The sequence below is a fragment of the Heptranchias perlo genome, chromosome 27 (assembly GCF_035084215.1).
Source record: "Heptranchias perlo isolate sHepPer1 chromosome 27, sHepPer1.hap1, whole genome shotgun sequence".
Taxonomy (NCBI): domain Eukaryota; kingdom Metazoa; phylum Chordata; class Chondrichthyes; order Hexanchiformes; family Hexanchidae; genus Heptranchias; species Heptranchias perlo.
In genome coordinates this window covers 13,222,251-13,243,489 of record NC_090351.1, presented here as the reverse complement: position 1 = coordinate 13,243,489, position 21,239 = coordinate 13,222,251, and the positions used below count along the sequence as shown (strand labels likewise).

General features: G+C 41.3%; 1 protein-coding gene across 4 annotated transcripts in view; it reads right to left on the bottom strand.

Annotated features, from left to right (window-relative positions):
* The window catches only part of LOC137344413 (zinc finger protein 76-like), a 56,109-nt gene that overhangs the window by 11,570 nt on the left and 23,300 nt on the right, over positions 1–21,239 (bottom strand). For all 4 annotated transcript variants that reach the window (XM_068007362.1, XM_068007359.1, XM_068007361.1 and 1 more), the window contains exons 4-11: positions 20,333–20,413; positions 17,018–17,217; positions 13,826–13,900; positions 12,510–12,626; positions 7,955–8,030; positions 5,176–5,301; positions 3,494–3,673; positions 1,257–1,496 (exon numbers count right to left, since the gene is read on the bottom strand). In XM_068007362.1, the coding sequence (XP_067863463.1) occupies positions 1,257–1,496; positions 3,494–3,673; positions 5,176–5,301; positions 7,955–8,030; positions 12,510–12,626; positions 13,826–13,900; positions 17,018–17,217; positions 20,333–20,413 (1,095 nt within the window). The remainder of the gene's footprint in view (positions 1–1,256; positions 1,497–3,493; positions 3,674–5,175; positions 5,302–7,954; positions 8,031–12,509; positions 12,627–13,825; positions 13,901–17,017; positions 17,218–20,332; positions 20,414–21,239) is intronic.

Here is a 21,239-nt window from a genome sequence, read left to right as displayed (position 1 = left end):
CCTGGGATATAGATCATCAGGTCCTTGGGATTTATCAACTCTCAGTCCCATTAATTTCTCTAGTACTATTTTTTCACTAATACTAATTTCTTTCAGTTCCTCATTCTCACCAGACCCTTGGTTCTCTAGTATTTCTGGGAGGCACAAATCTTCCTGTCACCTGCAAGTTCCCACAACACCTTCATCTAAATCATTAATATAGATCGTGAAGAGCAGCTGTCCTAACACAGACCTCTGCGGGACTCCACTAGTAACCGGTCTCCACACAGGACCACTTCCATTAATAACAACTTTCTGCCCACGAGGACTCAACCAATTCCCTAGCCAATCCAGGATCTGCCCTCCTATCCCACTGGACTCTATCTTATGGAGGAACCTTTTGTGCGGCACCTTGTCAAAAGCTTTCTGAAAAACCAAATAAACACATATATCTCCTGGATGTATGTCTCTCTGTACCTCCAATTACACGTTCTCTGTCCCCTGCTCTTGGTACGCTCCCAGACATTCTGTCTGTCCCTGCAGCCTTTATTCTGTCCCCCAATTTTTCTCTCTGTCAATCTGTTTGTCTTTTCCCTATCTCATGCTCTCTGTCTTTCCCAATCTCTCTCTCTCCCTCCCAATCTCTGTGGGGGTGATTTTAAACCCCAAGAACGGGTGGGTTGGGGGCGGGTGGGAGTTGAAAATAGTTGTTTTTTGGGTCGCGACTGCAACCCAGCTTTATTTCCGGGTTTAACATCGGCACTTAAAAGTACAGGCTTCCCACTGGGAATGCAAAATCCGAAAATTTTGCGGTTCCGACCCAAAAAAACAACTATTTTCAACTCACACCGCCCCCAACCCACCCCTTCTTGGGGTTTAAAGGTACAGTCTGTGTGTGTGTGGTGGGGCAGGGGGAATTGGTCTGCAGCACCACCTGATGGTTTGAGCCAGCAACTGCATGCAGACATCAAAGCAATTTTTTTAACCCTGTAGGGCACTCACTTTGGAACAGTGGGCGTTATGTGACAAGATGTCATAACATTGAAAGTTCTCTTAAAGGGCCAACTACAGGAATCACAGATAACTGCAAAAATTGGACTTTTATTGTCCACAAGAGTAAAGACTGAGATCTGTCCAGTGATTTCCCAAGTGTTTAAAAGTTCCATCATTAGAGCTAATGGGCCACCTCTGGTATAGTTATCACTCTTAATAGCAAGATTCCCTAACCAAAAAACCACTACCAGAGAGACTGCAGCGACTATACTTAAGGTACCTACCTTGCTGGTGTTGTTGTTGCTGTTCGAACAAGGCCTGCTCACTTTCCTCTGTTGCTTCCATGTCACCATGTGCAGTGCGTTTGTGCGTAGCTAATGTGGAAGTCTGCCGGTACGTCTTTCCACAGTGGTTGCAGTTATATGGCTTGGAATGTGTGTGGACCACATGGTGCTTATACAGGCTGGAGTATTCTGTGAAACGTTTCCCGCAGCCTGGTACTGTACAAACATAGGGCTTCTCTCCTGAGGGAAAGTAAAGTCAATCAGTCAAGATCTAAACTTTCCAACCACAATCAAAGCACAAGAGCCTTTATTTCTTGTCTTTTTAACAATTAAATTATTTTATTTGTTACAGATTGCAATGTGTCCAATTGCTTATAAGTCACTCAAGCTCATTGAAGTTGAAGAATAAAAACAAACTGCACAGCTCAATCCTTTTGAAAGAATGCTTCATGTTCAATGCTAATTCCCTCCAAACTAGATTCACCTTTCTTCACCCCAGTTTTCTGTCCTCCTCTCCTGAGATCCCGACTGTTGTTGGATTATGGTTCCACAGGTGCCAGGAGCCTGTCCCAAGTGGCCATTCTTCACATACGAGTCTAGGTTGTGAGTGCTGACATGCGACTCGACTGTGGGGTACTTTACAGCTGAGCCTAATTCTGTTCTCAAATATGTGCACTTCAAACAAGAATCGCTAAAGAGCAGTCAGAAGCTGATTTCCCCCTCCAGCCCAGGGATGATGATCCAATTTTAGTGCCTCAGTTGAGATCAGCTAACTCAGACTGGGAACTGTACCTGGGAGCTTAGTGCTCCATCAGATGGTGCCGTCACTCGCACTGAGTCCCGTTCACCCATGACCCCTGTGCTCGCTGACCTACACTGGCTTCCCGTCCGGCAAAGCCTCAATTTTAAAATTCTCATCCTTGTTTTCAAATACCTCCATGACTCTACCCCCCCATATCTGTAACCTCCTCCAGCCCTACAACCCTCTGAGTTCTCTGCGCTCCTCCAATTCTTGCTTCTTGCACATCCCTGATCTTAATCACACCATCATTGGCGGTCGTGCCTTCAGCTGCCTAGGCCTTAATCTCTGGAATTCCCTCCCTAAACCTCCGCCTCTCTAACTCTCTCTCCTCCTTTAAGACGCTTCCTAAAACCTACATCTTTGACCAAGCTTTTGGTCACCTGTCCTAATAACTCATGTGGCTCGGTGTCAAATTTTGTTTGATAACGCTCCTGTGAAGCACCTTGGGACATTTTACTATGTTAAAGGTGCTATATAAACACAAGTTGTTGTTGTTCACTAAACTCAGCTTTTAATACTTTGTGCAATGAATGCCATTTTCAGCTATCAAACACAAGCAATTTGTGTCTGATTCTAAAGCAGAATCAGAATAGAGAGGCCAGTGTATGTCTCAATTGGCAGAATCCTGACAATGTACAACAGTATTTGCTTGAAACTGGAATAATGTTTATGTGAAGGACATTTGCTCTCACTACTGTGGAGAACATGATAAAAGCAGCTTCTGATGGCTCAAAGCACTTTCATTTCTTTCAAATGCGTCAATGTTAATCAACACCAAATTTTATTTGGTGTGTCCATGTTTTTATCAAACCAGCTGTGAACATCTGAAACGCAAGATGGCAACCAACATTTTCTAGATATTGCACAATAAAGTTTCAAATACACAAACAAAAAGATGCTCAATAACACTTTTTGTTGTGAAATATGTCTTTACAGCTGAGGGAACCGGTTCTACTGGTGGGAAGTATCCTTAATGTCTCTAAAAGCATAAATACTGTATTCCTTAAATTCTTTCTTAAACATCAGGTTTTGCAATGTTTTGTAGAATCTAAATTAAAACACACAGCCTTTTCATATGAAACAAACACAGATGCAAACACACCACAAAAGCTTTTATAATGCAGTGAAATTGCACTGTGCAACATTAACATACCAACATGTTAACACAATCATATGAAATTCCTGTATCTTGTTCTAGCAAAGATGCTAATCCATTTAAAGCATGTTCCTTTGAATTATTCAATTAAAATAGCAAAGGAATTTCACACAAATGCATTAATGGAATTCACCCCATACCACAACAATTTAATCGAAAATACAATCTCACGGGAAATTAGATATCTATTCACTCAATTGGACCTGCTACACGCTCCATCAGAGTTGGCTGTATAAATTAACTTAGCTTTACTGCTTTGTGTTCAATACTGCACTTTACCTGTGTGAATTCTCATGTGGTTCTTGTAATTAGTCGCACTGGCAAACCCTCGACCACAGCCCGGTTCACAGCAGATGTACGGCCTCTCTCCTGTATGCGTTCTGATGTGAACTTTACGGATATTGGAAGTAGTAAAAGAGCGGCCACAGCCCTCAAATGGACACTTGAAAGGCCGTTCGCCTGGAAGAAAAGCAGACACTATATTAATTGGAAATAAAACCTAAACCTAGATTTTTTAATTTACTGCCAAATTAAGTACGCAGCAGTCATTTCAGTGATTTACTCAGGGCACCCCTATGGCTCAATGGGTAAATGTACAGTCTGCTGTGGTACTGAATCATACACGGTCCCAGGTTTAATCCCTCAATTAGTTGATCTTAGCTGGGACAATGAAGAGGGTGCTACAGTCGGCCTCAATGACGCCAGGGTCGGATCTGAGAACATGAAGCAAGATTTTCACTCCTGCTCACTATGTAGTGACATCTGCTAGATGGAGCATATTGCATGCTCAGGTTCAATGTATAACTCAGAGGGTCCTGGAGGCCAACTTCCATTTAGGTGGCACCGTTCATGACCTCACGTTGTCCCAAAGTGCTTCGCAGCCAATGAACTATTTTTGAAGTGTGGTCACTGTTGTAATGCAGGTAAAAGGAGGAAAAGTGGGCAAATATAGATGCAGAATTCCTAATTCACGCAGAATACTTAGTCCTAATCCTAATCCAGGTAAATAATATTCTTCAAGTATTTATATTTTCAATGGTAAGCACATTAATTGTTTTCAATAAACTGATGACAGCAGCACATTTTAGAAGTGTAATTGCTTTTAAGTGGAATATTGGCTTTTGTTAGTACTTTGTGTTATGTTTGTTTATTTATATTGAATGGTTGAATAAATAATAAGAGCTGCAATACAAAGATTTACAAATTGGTTATATTTTATCTGAAGTTTATACAAATGGTGATTCAAGGATAACATCTCTTGGCAAACCATTCAGTGGCTTTATCAGGATCTAATTCCAGATAATAATAAATAATGTCAAACAAAGCAGTCATTTGCACCATCTTTCAGCACTGCATCTTAATTAATACCAGTAAGAAATGTGGATGTTATTAACACTGGGCACTTGGCCACCATTTAGATAGTTTGCTCCAGAAATTATACAAACTGTTTGCTGATCTATGTCTAAACAAAGAGATGGGTTACATCTAAACTCCAGTATTGTATCAAAATAATTTCTCTGTTACCAAATGTCTCTTTTTAATTCTTAACATTTCATATCCCACAAAAATATTCTCCCATTTTCTTTACCCTTCTCCAGAAGGTGATGATTGATGTGCTGGTATGATTCTGTGCCTGCCCACAACCTTCACTACCTCCCTCTAACTGGTCATTCTTTACATGTAAAGCTGCGCAATGAGTGTTGGCAGGCTATTCAGCTGTGGGAGCATCACCATCAATCCTGATCTCACCTGGTGTTCGCACTTACAGACTTTTCATCACGGGGTCACTGGGAAGTGATCAGGAGTGAGGCCCACCCAGCCTAGTGTGGCACAGTAAGGCCATTTGTAACAAAAGATAGATAGCAAATTATATTTTCTATTCTAAAGCAGGTCAAAACTTTTAAATATAAAGAAAAGTGGCACACATTATAATCCATACACTGGAAGTATAATGGGCTCACCTGTGTGAGTTCTAATATGTTTCTGTAAATCTCCTGATGTTTTGAATGCTTTATTACATGTGTCTTCAGGACATTTGTATGGTTTTTCTCCTGTGTGCGTTCTGGTGTGACTTTTCAATCCATAACCTGGAATTGTACAAAAATCACACATTAAGTTTAAATTTCACTGAAATATTTCACTCTCACCCGAACTAAATTAAGTACCAGCAGAACATACAGAATGGATCACACAAAGTGACAAATAGTCTGAGACCTCAGGTGGAATCATGGAAGTAAGACAGAAGGAGAAAAAGAAAGAACACAAATGGGAAAGAAAATGGCCCCGATATTTACGGGGAGGGAGCGGGGGCGCGTGTCAGAGGCCAGGAAACCCTGGAAGGCGGAGGTGTGGGGGCGTGGCGGGGGGGAGGGAGACGTGGCGGGGGGGGGGGGGGAGACGTGGCGGGGAGGGAGACGTGGCGGGGTGGGGAGAAGAGACGTGGCGGGGGGGGGGGGGGGGGAGAAGAGACGTGGCGGGGGGGGGAGAAGAGACGTGGCGGGGGGGGGGGAGAAGAGACGTGGCGGGGGGGGAGAAGAGACGTGGCGGGGGGGGGGGAGAAGAGACGTGGCGGGGGGGAGAAGAGACGTGGCGGGGGGGGGAGAGAAGAGACGTGGCGGGGGGGGGAGAGAAGAGACGTGGCGAGGTGGGGGGGAGACGTGGTGGGGGGGGGGTGGAGGGAGACGTGGCGTGGCGGGGGGGGGGGGGGGAGAAGAGACGTGGCGAGGTGGGGGGAGGAGACATGGCGGGGTATTCGACAGATCGTGGGGGTGTCAGAAGATCACAGCAGGTGTGCTTGGGGGGCCGGGGAAGCACTCCTGCTCCTCCTGGCCTCTCCAGAGCTCTACCCAACGCGCCTCAATAAAACTGGAAGCAGGCGCGTTCGCAGCGGGTTGGGGTCGGGTTTCATATCTTTAGCAATTTAACCCCGCTCCCCCCCGACCCCCTCCCACCATTCCAAATGAGGGAAGGCGAAAGTACAGAACCCAATAAAAGAAAGCAAGCAAGGTTGCCTTGTTCTCCTAAAGTTCCAGGAGGTTCAGGGTCATTCATGCAAATCACTAATTAATTTAAAAATACCCTTTCAGATAGCCCAGTGACCTACTGTACTAACACTTCTGTCCAGAATGTTGGGGTGCAGAATTCTGAAATTCATCACAAATTATCTTTCTGGGTCAAGACGTTAGAGGAGATGACAAGTGGAGACATGGCACTTGCTGAAAGGGAGACAAAAAGAACTCAGAGGGCAAGAATAGTCCGTTCTTGAGCACCCCGGGTGACAGGTGAAGGAGGCCCGTATATGTTTTAGGAATGCTAAACAATTTCAGCAATGGATGGGAAAAATGTGGACATCTTAAAGCCACCCATCAATTTTGTTTCTCTCCGATTTTCTCCCCTCTCCTGATGGTGATAACTCCTTGCTGAGGTATGATTCCACGGACAGCAGGCACCCTCCAATATCTTGTTCAAGTGGCCATAATGCGTGAGCCGTGACAGCGAGTGTCACCAGACTATTCAATCATAAGGTCACGATAGCACATGTGCACAATTCCAACAGGGGTCAATCACCCAGTAGCCATCTAGAGTGGGAACGTGGATGACTTGTCCCTTCCTAATCCAGGGCACTGAAACCACTTGTAGTACCCCTACATCATCCTGTTGGGATTAGCTAACTCAGCAGTGATCGAACCTGCATGACTCAGCTGCTCACTGGATAAACCTGCTGAGGCATGAGGGCAGTCAAAACCATCTCGTTTTAACTGGAGATTAAAATCCACACAATATTTACCCATCTCATTATTTTCAATACTGAAAAATACAATTTGCAACTCAACTAATCCAACAAAATTTTCCCAGTGTATTTCATAGTATGTGACAGGACAGAAGGAGGCCATTCAGCCCATCGTGCCTGCGCCGGCCCTTTGAAAGAGCTATTCAATTAGTCCCACTCCTCTTCTCTTTCCTCATAGCCCTGTAAATTTTTTCCCTTCAAGTATTTATCCAATTCTTCTTTGAAAGTTACTATTGAATCTGCATCCACCACTCTTTCAGGCAGTGCATTCCAGATCACTACAACTCGCTGCGTAAAAAAATGTTTCCTCATATCGCCTCTGGTTCTTTTGCCGATCACCTTAAATCTGTGTCCTCTGATTACCGACCCTTCTGCCACTGGAAACAGTTTCTCCTTATTTACCCTATCAAAACCGTTCATGATTTTGAACACCTCTATCAAATCTCCCCTTAACCGTCTCTGTTCTAAGGAGTACAGCCCCAGCTTCTCCAGTCTCTCCACATAACTGAAGTCCCTCATCCCTGGTAACATTCTAGCAAATCTCTTATGCACCTTCTCTAAGGCCTTGACATCCTTCCTAAAGTGTGGTGCTCAGAATTGAGCCTAATACTCAGCTGAGGCCTAACCAGTGTTTTATAAAGGTTGAGCATAACTTCCTTGCTTTTGTACTCTATGCCTCTATTAATAATGCTCACGATCCCTTGTGCTTTTTTAACAGGCTTCTCAACTTGTGCAGCCACCGTCAAAGATTTGTGTACCAACACCCCCAGGTCTCGCTGTTCCTGTACCCCCTTTAAAATTGTACCATTTAGTTTATATTGCCTCTCCTCATTCTTCCTACCAAAATGTATCACTTCACACTTTTCTGCATTAAATTTCATCTGCCATTTGTTTTACTTTTTCTGCAATATAAACCTGACTTTCTATATCGTAAATGTTTCTGCCATTACCTGTAGCAAATGCTTTTCCACAGCCCGGTTGCTCACACCGGTAAGGCCGATCTCCTGTATGGGCCCGTTCATGAACCTGCAATGTGACACAAAGAAACAGTGCTTAAAACTCACCACTCTTTTACCCATCTGTCACTATGTTAAAAAGAAACTAACCATTAGTTTTACAGATTATCAGTATTGCTCTGAATTGATATTAAATGTCCTTCTTATCTGACTGTATTTTTTGTTATGTACCATTCTCTATTGTACAGGATCCAATCAGATTACATAATGCCTGTCACTATTTATGTTCATTATCCGAACTCTAAAATTACATCACTGTATTAAATTTAATCTGAGTTATTGTATTTTTAAAAAAATTCCTCTTAATTTTCTTGCCTCTTCTTCCAAAAGTGTCTTCTCCTTCCTGGGCTACATTTCCATGGATGCAGGTCACTCTCTGGTACTTTACTTGTGGCCATCGTTCCTGTGTGGACCTTGACAGTAAGTGTCAGTGGGCTGATGAACCACAGAGGGCATCACAGCTGATCCCAGTCCTGTTCTCACCCAACAATCAAACATACGCATTTGCAGCAGAGCTCATTGGGCAGCAGTCTGGAGTGGCAAATCTGGCTGATACTTTCCCCCTCCCTAACCCAGGGACACTAAGGCAAATCGCAGTGCCCCATAGGCAAATTTGCTGAGAACAGATAAGCAACACAGACCAGGGATGGAATCTGGAAACTCCCAGGTCTGAATGGCTCACCCACTCACTAAGCCAATGGAGGAATGGGTCTAGTTATTGTGTATTACGTATACATTATTGTAGGTTTTCTTTACAATCCCTTCCTTTAGTGTTTCATTACTTCATTCAAAAGTTTTGCTCAATGTTTAATCTGCAGTACTAGTTCTCCTGCCCTCCCACTCCAACCAAAACATTAAATTAAGCAAAATTCACTGCAGAAAACGGAGGATGTAAATGTACCAAATCCTCACTGTGGGTGTGACAAAAATGTGGAATATTTTGTCCATGTTTTTTTTTCTCTACTGGCTTTCTGAGTATAAAATAGTTGAGCCATACTACAGAAGCACTGATGGGAACAATGTATCCTTAATATGCTAATATTTTGACTGAAATTAAGTGTGCCTGTCCCATCGGAAGCAGTCATAACTAATCAGTAAGGTCACTTGCTTTGGACCAGGCAATATAAACTAAATGGTACAATTTTAAAGGGGGTACAGAAACAGCGAGACCTGGGGGTGTAAGTACACAAATCTTTGACGGTGGCTGCACAAGTTGAGAAGCCTGTTAAAAAAGCACATGGGATCCTGGGCTTTATTAATAGAGGCATAGAGTACAAAAGCAAGGAAGTTATGCTAAATCTTTATAAAACACTGGTTTGGCCTCAGCTGAGTATTAGGTTCAATTCTGAGCACCACACGTTAGGAAGGATGTCAAGGCCTTAGAGAAGGTGCAGAAGAGATTTGCTAGAATGGTACCAGGGATGAGGGACTTCAGTTATGTGGAGAGATTGGAGAAGCTGGGGTTGTTCTCCTTAGAGCAGAGAAGGTTAGGAGGAGATTTGATAGATGTATTCAAAATCATGAACGGTTTTGATAGAGTAAATAAGGAGAATCTGTCATTAGAACGTATCAACAGGCTAACTGCAGATGATGCATATTACATTTCTCATCAAACTGCACAGACTGGCACCTTTGGGCCCTATCTGCTTATTGGTGATGAAGATGGTGGGTATTGTGCAGCGAATATTTGTGTCCCCCAGATTGAATTTCAAATTCAAAAAGGTGTTTATAATATATTTATAGAACCAGCATATTTCATGTATCTTTGTAGTGAGGCATTGAGGCGATGCACAATTCCATGGGTACATGCCTACATAAACTCTGCAAAGGCTATAGAATTGTTCTATTATCTCTCTCTTGGAAAAGTGTTTGTTTTATCCCTAAGTTCTGCAAGGAAGTTTTAAAGGACCTTAACCGGCTGGTTTGTCTATTTAATCTTTCATGAACTGGCTCCAATTTACTGTTTTTTTTGACTAATTTCAATACCTCCCTTTACTGCTTGCTTCTATAAATAATCACGTGAATATTTTGGGGGTGAAATTCGTCTCGGGCGGTAGCGAATTGGCAGCCCATTGTACACCCCACCTGTTGTTTCTTTTCCATTGACTTCAAGAATAATTTTAGCTTCTTGCAAAAGTGTTTGGTGTGACTAATATTACTCATCTTCTGAAGTGTGGTGAAAGTCCTGCATGTTATCCAGTAACAGGAAACAGGTTCAATGTTTGCCTGGGGCATGCTCTCTCAGATTACTTTGTGCATAAGGTGACGTTTTGGTTTTTAGGGGGTGAGGATGGGCTACGGAAACAGGGGCACAAAAAAACAAATTCTAGAATGATCTCGAATCGTGATAATAGAGACTCCTTAAGAATTATGATGCCAGCCTCCCTGGGTAAATGTTCTGGCTGGTGTGAGACTGAGCCTTACAGGCTAAAAGGGTCGCTGGTTTAATCTCTGACATTCTGGCACTCGCTGGCTCACACGGTATGAATGGCTGCTTGAATAGGGTAGGTAGGGCAGCAGATGCCCATGAAACCACACTGCAACATAAGTCATTGCCCTTGGAAGAGATGCTGAGAAAAATAAGCAAAACTGGAAAAAAATAAAAAATTTTGCTGAGATATTATTCCACAAGCAGTGCAGCTATCCAGTACTTGACCCGTGATTTTTTTTAAAATTAATTCTCGGGATGTGGGCATCACTGGCAAGGCCGGCTTTTAATGCCCATCTCTTGTTGCCCTGAGAAGGTGCTGGTGGGCCTTTTACATGAACCGCTGCAGTCCGTGTTGTAAAGGTGCTCCCACTATGCTGTTAGCATGAACTATGATCACAACAAAGTCTAATTTTGTCTCCAAGTGATAGCCACAGATAGCATGGGTTGCAGGATAATAACTGGAAGTGAGAACCATAATCGTTTTTTTCCCAGGAACAGCTGCAACAGCTCACTATTGTACTAGTTGAGATTGGCCAACTCAGCACACAACTACAATTGAAGCTGCAGCCTTCTTAGACTGTACTAAACAAGACTATCCATTTACACACTTAGCCATCAAGGAACTCAGCAATTTAACTTTTTCATGATATATATAAATACCACTTTGAAAGCTATTCTCGTTGAGAGATGCTCCATATAAAATGCTGATATAATGGGGAGCCGGACTGAGAGTGGCTGGCTAGACAATACAGCACCAACTCCAGTGGTTCAGTGTAAAAGTACAAAAATGATAGGAACAAGAGAACAGGAGTAGGCCATTCCGCCTCTTGAGCCTGTTCTGCCATTCAATTAGATCATGGCTGATCTGTATCTTAACTCCATCTACACGCCTTAGTTCTATATCTTTTAATACCCTTACCGTACAAAAATCTATCAATCTCAATTCTGAAATTTTCAATTGACCCCTAGCCTTCACAGCTTTTTGGGGGAAAGAGCTCCAGATTTCCACTACCCTTTGTGTAAACTGCTTCCTGAAATCACCCCCGGTGCTCTGATTGGGAAACCAGTCATGGCTAAAAACATTTTCACATAAAATTTTAATAGTTTTGTTTTTGTTGCAGGGGTATGGTCTTTAAAAAGAACCTTTAACAATTTTAGACAATAAAAACTTAATGAAAAACTGCTAAAAATTGTATCTGAGCACACGGTACGATTACAGTACCCACTGCTGCCACTAGATGGTAACAGCTACCTATTATGTCTCTAATGCAAACTCATGGCCAAGCTTCAAGTAGAGTGAAGGATAAGTACAAACATTAATTTGATTCAGTTACATACTGCAATTCTAGCCTACCGGGAGCTGATTTTTCTATCACCACTGTCCCATTTACATTGGAAAATGGGGCAGTAGGCAAATGAAAATTTGATTAAAAAATCCCACTGAACTGGCCACCTGAGGCCCGCCTGACTTGATTTTTGAGCAAGCATCAAAATGGGGCCAGCCCGAAACAGGCGGGAGCGTTATTTAAATGTATAAATTGGGATCCTACATCTTGTTAAACCCAACACAGTTTTCGAGGGCCAGTGGACGAGGGATGCTCCGTACATGCTTTGCCCGTTGTTCCTTGGTGTGGAACAGCCTAACCAGTGGTCCTTAAAGGGACCATTGCAGCCACTCCAAAAACAGCCAACATCTTTTTTCTTTAGTTTTTGCAGAGCCACGAGAGCCATAAAAATACTCCAGTCTGCTACCGGTCCCTCCGCAGCCCCTCTCTCAGGATCACCTGTTTCCCCCCTTCCGGAATGACAGTTGCATGGACAATGTCCAGCAGGAACAAGGCTGAGAGTGCCCAGAATCATTTCATGTTGGATCCCATCAGTCTACGTTGGAATCAAAAGCGGGCCTAAGATGTCAAAGGACAGCATACTGATCCAGTCTCCTGTACTATATTTTTCAAATTGAAACAACATGTATGTAAGTTAATTGGGTGAGGGCTAAAAACTCAAGTGCCCAAAGCACCAACAAGAAACACAAACCATGTCAACTCAGTTATTTACCTTTAAATGATGTGCAGTTGTATATAGTCGGCCACAGCCCTCGAACCCACAGCGGAATGCCTTTTCCCCTATCTGCTGGCCTTTAGCACTAACTCGCACTTCACCATCAATCACCAGCTGTATACGAACAAGAGGGGGGGAAATCTTTTAACGTTAATTAAAGCAATTTGTGTGGTACAGCACATTAATGCATATTGGGTATGCCTCAGATAACATTCACACCTCAACTTCAGCTGGACGGCAAACTTCTGATCTCAGGACAGCGTTCAGATGAGACAACTCATCAGTGGGAAGCAAACTGAAATGGTGATCTGCCCTGGCAGCTAAGCAAAGGTAGTTTAGGAAATATGACATTAAACGGTTAACTTTTTCATGATATTACCACCATGAAGCAAACTGACTTCTCAACTGTACACAAAAAGAAAGTGAATGGATACAAATCAGATAATGGACATATAGTCAGCAATATTGGGCAATAGAATGGTTCTATCAACAATAACGTGCACCTCATTAACTTTTAATTAAGTGCAAATGTGAAGCACCTGCAGACGTAAAGTTAGTTGGACAAATAAAATATGCAGTTTTGTTTATGACATTTTAATTAGAATCTAACCACTGACCTGTTGACCCTAGAGAGAAGCAGTTAAGTAAAGGATTTACTCTGTTAAAGAACTTTTTTTTAAAAAAAAAGAACTGCTCTCCGAAATAAGTGAGGGTACCCAAGCCTTGGAACAAATATTTCAACTAGAGTAAGTTACAGATGTGTTTCTGTCAGTTTTCATTGAAACTCTAATCTTAAAGAAGACCAATTTATTGATCAGACTGCCTGGAGTAATGCTTTAATCTTGATAAATTAATGCATTTAAAAAGGAAGCTTTTCCTTTAGTTTTTAGAATGCTTAGAGAAGTGTGTAACATAGAGTGTAGTGCAGCAGTTAACTCAGTAGTATAAGTTAGTAGAAGAAATACAGAGTAACATATAAATATGTGCAGTGTGTTAACTAATAGTAAAGAAAGATAAGATGTCCCAGAGCGGAAACCAGTACCCTCAGAGGAAGGCTGAACTTGTTTCAATATAGCAGTTAAACTGTTGCTGATCAAAACTGTATACCAACATCATCCAAATTATACATTTAAACAGGAAGTGTCCAACTTCTACTGGTTCTGCTGCAATATAAACTGCAAAATATTATCGTTGCCACAAATGAGTCAGGAAAGATGTGCCATATTCACCACTTCTCGGGGACTTATTTGTGTACCCCAAGGAGTCTCACACTGATCCTGTGTTGGAATGAAATTAACGGAATAAAGCGATACCTGCATAGGCTTGTCCTTGCTCGTATCCGAGGGCAGTCCGGTAGTGCTGCTGACCCCTTCATCTTCCTCAGACACCTGAAGAAACAAATGCGTACAACTATTGCCATTCCATGTAAAAATGTCTTAAATTATTTTAAAACCAAAAAGGTTCAAATACGACAAATATAATTTAAATCTCAAATTGCACATATTTGAAAAATACTTTGCCGATCTCCTGTGGCGTCGCTCAAGGAGTCAGAGGATACATTGTTTTATGCATTAAGTATATTATTTAAATAGAGAGAGACTGCAGAACTCTGAGGTACAGAGGGATCTGGGTGTCCTAGTACATGAATCACAAAAAGTTAGTATGCAGGTACAGCAAGTGATTAGGAAGACAAATGGAATGTGGTCATTTATTGCAAGGGGAATGGAATATAGAAGTAGAGATGTTTTGCTACAGTTGTTCAGGGCATTGGTGAGACCACATCTAGAATACTGTGTGCAGTTTAGGTCTCCTTATTTAAGAAAGGACATAATTGCTTCAGAGGCGGTTCAGAAATGGTTCACTCGACTGATTCCTGGGATGAGGGGGTTATCTTATGAGGGAAGGTTGGATAAGTTGGGCCTGTGTACACTGGAGTTTAGAAGAATGAGAGGTGATCTTATTGAAACATATAAGATGCTGAGAGGACTTGAAAGGATAGATGCTGAGAGGATGTTTCCCCTTGTGGAGAGACTAGAACTAGGGGCCACAGTTTAAAAATAAGGGGTCTCCCATTGAAGGCGGAGATGAGGAAATTTTTTTTCTCTCAGTGGGTCGTGAGTCTGTGAAACTCCCTTCCCCAGAGAGTGGTGGAGGCAGGGTCACTGAATATTTTTAAGGCTGAGTTCGATAGATTCTTGATTAACAAAGGAGTCAAAGATTATAGTAGGTAGACAGGAAAGTAGGGTTGAGGTCACAATCAGATCAGCCATGATCTCATCAAAAGGCAGAGCAGGCTCGAGAGGCCAAATGGCCTACTCCTTCTCTTAATTCGTATGCCATCTAGGGGATAATCTGAGGACCAATGACTGTATTACACACAAATTACATTTTTATTAAATCATATTCTGGGATATTTACTAATGCTTTGGATTGAATTGCACAACTCTGTCTATTGTTCTATGGAAAAGCATGAGTGGCCTTTATTTATTCACTCCTTTAGCTATGTATTTAATTTTCATCCCTTACCAGTTTTAAAGCTGAAAATAGACAGCAAAATAGTTGTTCAAGTACCTGATGGAAATGAACATCTGATATTTAGCAGCATTGGGTAGAGGGAGTGGAGTCTAGCTGAAATTTGGCAATCTTGCACTTTGGTAGTACTGGGGTCGATCATGGACTTTGGTGGCATTGCAGGATGGTCCTGGAGCTTGGCAGCACTGCAGTGGAATTGCAGGGATTGGCAGAATGGAGTATTCTTGGGACTGACATCAGCGTGGAGGGGAACTTGCGATTTGGCAGAAGGGTGTGGAATGTGGGGTTTGGCTCACTGCTGGATTCCTGATGTCTGTCAGCAGTGAGGGGTGACATCTAGTTATGGCAGCAATAGTTTGTAACTTTCTAAGAGATCTCTGCAAACATTAAATTTGGCATTTGTGATTAGTTCTTAGAAATGTATGTGTGTCTATTTTGTCTCTTTGCAATCCTTGCTCTCTATATCTCACAAAGTCGTTAATTAGAATGTTTACATTTTCTAATTATCAACAAAACACAGGTGATAATCAGAGGCTTTCTATTTGCTTTCAAAATTCAACACATTTTTAAAAAATCAATTTAGGTTGAGGAAAGAAACTTTATGTATGTGTCTCTCATGTCTATTTCTCTCCCTCTCTCATGGTTATCAGCAATCAGGATGTTTACATGTTCTAACTATTGGCAAAGCACAGGTGATACACAAGTGATTATTTGAGGCTGTTTCATTTGGCCATTTAATTTATTTGTTTCTCAAAAAAAGAGAACTCCAATTAGGATAAGAAGAGACTCTCTGTGTTTCCCTTTCTCTCTGCATAATATGCTTTCTGAAGCTTCTGGAGTATAATTCAAACACCAATAAAATCTACAATAGGTGTGTAATTAGTACAGTCTATCACATTTTTTCTCTTTCTCTCTCTCACTGTTTAAAAAGTCAGTACAAATTTTACTTCAATAAAGCTTTTGAAATGTTTTCTAGCTTTTCTTCAAATAATTTTGAAAAACAATCAAATAAATTTTGGTAAAGACTGAGAAAGGCATTCTTTTGTTTATTCATTTGACTAGCTTAAATGCTACTGATGAATCTTGAGAAATTGTGTACACTGCACAAGCTCAGAATGCAGGATCTGCCCTCAGCTAGAGAAAGTCACAGCTATGGGCAAAAACATCAAGTGCAAACCCAGGCTTTTGGAAGAGTTTGAGGCCTTGAAGTAAAAACTTTAATGAAGGTATTAAAAGACTCAAGGACAATCTAATTGATAAATTTAATCATGTTTTTAATTTTAAAATTTTGCTTGAAACCTTATTTTGGGCGTTAGAAAAAAATGGCAGGTGAAATTTTAAAAGAAATTTATAAAGCATTTTGAGTAATTGGATTGGTTCATCAACAAACTGTGATAGTGAAAGTTCACACAAGAAAACTGAATGGATAATATGGACACAAAAATTTACAATAAGAAAAGTGACATAAAAATGTGACAATGGGAAATAAAGTTTGTAGGCAAGAAATGTGTGCAGATGTAAGATTTTTAATCTAATACTAGTTGATAACCTGTGGTGCTGCATAAAGGGATTGAAGGCCGAGTGCAGTCTTCTGGTGAAAAGGGGTTAGAGGTCAGGGGATAATTGGACAAGTGCATGCAGATTTAGTTCTCATTTTAAAGTCATACATTTTGCCCTTATTTATTTTTATATAATATTTTGACAAAGTTTACCTCAGTCTGGGAAGCAGAGAAGTAGAGCTGGTTGCCGCATTAGGAGTTTCTTTGCCGTATCGGCTGAGCAGTTGGCTGATGCAAAACTAAGGCACAATAATAAATCTTTATGTTCTAAGTTTTTTTTTAAACAGCACTGTGAATCTCCCAGCTGCAGAAACACCTTTGCATGTCTGGATTGTCACTGACCAATTAACGTTGTAGGAGCAATCTTTTAATTGAATGAGCCAAAGGTTGTCCCAGATCACGGACAACGCATACCTTGTTGGCATAATGCTCAAGAGCACTAATGGTCTCATGATCAACGGTGCCATCTGTTGTTGCATGTAGTGCTTCCAAGCCTGCTTCCGTCTGCACAGCCAGGATAGTGTTGGAACCCTGCAAGGAGACTGGGTGGTGAATATATGCTGTTGTACCATCCTCCAGTTGTACGGCTTGTACTGCATCCGGGTCAAATTCATCTGGACAAAAAGAAAATTCGACAGGCGTCAGGTAAAATAAAGCTTTGCAGAATTTTTTTTTAAATACAACTATGGTAACTACTCAAGACAGCATGGAAACATGACAAGCCTAAACAATTTCCAGCGCGACAGAAGATACTTATAAATGTCCATTATTGATGGCTATTTTATTTAAAGTCGCAAGTAAATGATGGTGTAGCAATCTCAGTCCAATCATTTGGATCATTTCCCACCTTCAATTCCAACAGGCTTGGGGTTGACATAAATCATTAAAAGTAGCAATGCAGGTTATCAAAGCCATAAAAAGTGCAAACAAAGCATAGGGGTTCATTTCTGGAGGAACAGAATTGAAAAGCAGAGAAGTCATGTTGAACTTATATAGAACCTTGGTTAGACCCCACTTGGAGTACTACGCTCAGTTCTGGTCTACATATCACAAAAAGGATATCGAGGCACTGGAGAAAGTGCAAAGAAGATTTACAAGGATGATACCAGAACTGAGAGGTTCTAACTATCGGGAAAGACTGAATGGGCTGAGGCTCTTTTCTCTGAAAAAGAGAAGACTGTCAGAGGACCTGATAGAGGTCTTTAAAATTATGACGGGGTTCGATAAGGTAGATGTAGAAAAGATGTTTCCACTTGTGGGGGTGTCCAAAACTAGGGTTTCTAAATATAAGATAGTCACTGCTAAATCCAAAAAGGAATTCAGGAGAAACTTCTTTGCCCAGAGTGTGGAACTTGTTACCACATGGAATAATTGAGGCGAATAGCATAGATGCATTTAAGGGGAAGCTAAATAAGTACAGGAGGGAGAAAGGAATAGAAGGATATGCTAAAAGGGTTAGATGAAGTAGGGTGGGAGGAGGCTCGGATGGAGCATAAACACCGGCAGACCTGTTGGGTCGAATGGCCTGTTTCTGTGCTGTAAATTCTATGTATCATAATCACGCAGTATATGGTGCATATATGCATATATTTGTATAGCGTTTATATTTGCATAAGTAAGCTTCAATGGGAAAGGAGTGGTGCTGGTAGGTAGGGGCGAGGGTAGGGTTTTGGATCAGAGGGTTGCAGGGTCAGGGGCCTGAGGAGGTAGGCTCAAGCCTGTACCACTGCTAAGGAGAATCGAAACCAGAGAGCGGAAAGGAGCCCATATGCCAATCTGATCTTTAGAATCAGGTCGGGGCAAGTGAGCCCAAGACCAACCCACTAATAGAAAGGAAACTGAGTAGGTAGGCTGCAGCCTGAAATCGGAGTTGAATGGCTGCATACGGGTTGGGCAGGTAGGGGAGTGAGATCTGACTGCCCTGAATATTAGGGAGGAAAATCCCCAAAATTGTGTTAAATAAACAAAATGGTGAGTAGAGTTGGGCAACCTATGCAACAGTACCATCTTGTGGCAGGAGGCCTGCAATTACAGCATGACAGCCAAATGTTGACATAGCCATTATGAAATGTTGACATAAGATTTTCCTATCATAAATGTTGACATAACAAGCGTGTCTCAGAAATTGTGATAAAGGAAGTGTTAGAGCTGTTTATTAAGTACAGAAGGTGCTGGGACTATTGGAGACAAGTGATACATATTCTAGGCCAGTTAGCACTTTCAGGCTTCACAAAAAATGGCTTTATTGTTATAACATCACGCCATTGCTAATGATCCAGCATAGTGTAATTTAATGGATGAAACAATTTATTATATATAAACTAATAGTATTATTTCCCAAACAATGTTTGCTCTTTATTGTCCATACAGTTCTGGTCACCACATTACAGGAAAGATGTGATAGCACTAGACAGGGTCTAGAGGAGATTTACGAGGATGTTGCCAGGGCTGGAAAATTATGGCTATGAGAAAAGATTGGATAGGCTGGGGTTGTTTTCTTTGGAACAAATGAGGCTGAGGTGGAGATTTAATTGAGGTATATAAAATTATGACGGGACTAGATAGAGTGGAAAGGGAGGACCTATTTCCCTTAGCAGAGTGGTCAGTAACCAGGGGGCATAGATTTAAAGTAATTAGTGGAAGGATTAGACAGGTGGTGAGGAGAAATTTTTTCACCCAGAGGGTGGTGGGGGTCTGGAACTCACTGCCTGAAAGGGTAGTAGAGGCAGAAACCCTCAACTCATTTAAAAAGTACTTGGATGTGCACTTGAAGTGCCGTAACCTACAGGGCTAGGGACCAAGTGCTGGAAAGTGGGATTAAGCTGGATAGCTCTTTTTCGGCCTGCATGGACATGATGGGCCGAATGGCCTCCTTCTGTGCTGTAACTTTCTATGATTCTATGAACAATCAACTGTGGATTAAAAGGTGAAAAGTTTGGAGTGCTAATTTTCCAAGTATTAATTCTCCAAAGTGACCATTATCACATAACAGCATATGGCATATTGACCACCTGCATCCACAATGACACCTGAGATAATGCTGGATATTTTGGTAAAAAGGATGTACTCTGTTATGAGAGTTTTAATTGCAGTACCTTCTACTTACAGTAATTACATCAGAGTCTTTTCACCATTCTTTTCTCTGTAAATATAACTACAGCAAGATGCAAAAACTATTTAATGTGCATGAAATATCCACCTTCATATTGACCAAACCTACTTATTACCACCAGTTCTGATGAAAGGTCATCAACATGAAACTTAACTCTGTTTCTCTCTCCACAAATGCTGCCTGACCTGCTGAGTGTTTCCAGCATTTTCTGTTTTTATTTTCATTTTATTATCACGCTTGTTTAATTTCCTGACATCAGACAGGATAGGACAAGAGCACAGCAAATCATTTTTCAAGATACAAATGCCAAAACTACAGAAACAAACTCAATTGAGTACTTAATGGTTCGCTGTTTTAGTACTGGGTACTCTTTCCTTTCACTCTGAGAAATAATAGACCAAATGCAGAACCTTCAATTATTTATCTAATGTAATTGTAATAAGTGCTGATTATTAAATACAATAGGGAGTCATTAATTCCATCACTTATTTAATTATCTTAAAGCTTCCAATTTTGTCATTACATAATTGATACTGGATATCTGGATCTGCTCCAGCTTGATGCTGTCCTGCATAGAAATAAGATTTTAAAGTGCACACTATGAGAATCACAGCTACCTTTAGGGGTATGATGGATATATGCAGTGCTGCCATCTTCGAGCTGGACAGCCTGGCCATCTTCAAAAGGCAGAGAGTCACCTGTAGATTTAAATACATTCAAATGTTTGAAATGCAGGAACAAATTAAGGACTTCAAGTTATAGTTTTAAATTTCTTTCAATTTTTTTCTAACCTCATTAAAGTGATTTTCTCCCCTCTTGAGGTTCTCCTTCCCCCCTCCACTGAAAGAGTGGGCAAATAACCCGTTCCCTCCAGTTTTCCCAGTGATGTTCTGTAACAAACGACTAAGTGAAGCACAAAAGCAGTCAAGCATATTTATCTATTGATTTTCCTTCCCTGTTTCGGATGGCCTCTGTTCAACTGACTAACTAATCAAGAACTATATTAATTATCTGTTAAAACATGCTGGCGTGAGAGCAGACCACAGTGTGATGGTGCCTTGAATATACAACATGTCAGCACGATTTAAATGTACCTGGGAGGAACAGTGGGATGTGATAGGGTGCTACATAAATACAAGTTTGTTCTTCCTGCTTTACACTATCCACAGTACAACACACAGACTGCTTGCTAAATAAAAGTGTTAATTACTACAACTCTGGCACGAACTGTGTGGTGCTTCTGTGCATTCCGCAATATACGTGCTATGCTCTTGCTAAAATTCAAGGACTTCTTGTTCAATGACATGAGGTTTAATTTATTTTGTTATCATAATCTCACCACTGCAGTTTAATGAAATTGCAGATTCAAATCTAGTTAGATTTTGTGACGTGTTTAAAAGAAAGCCATTTTCTTCTGATTTCGCCATAGGTCTTTCTATACCATACAGCACCCACGGACAAAAGGGTGGGTTGAATGAATGCTGGTTACAAGGCCTCTGTCAATGGAATTCTATAACCAGCTGC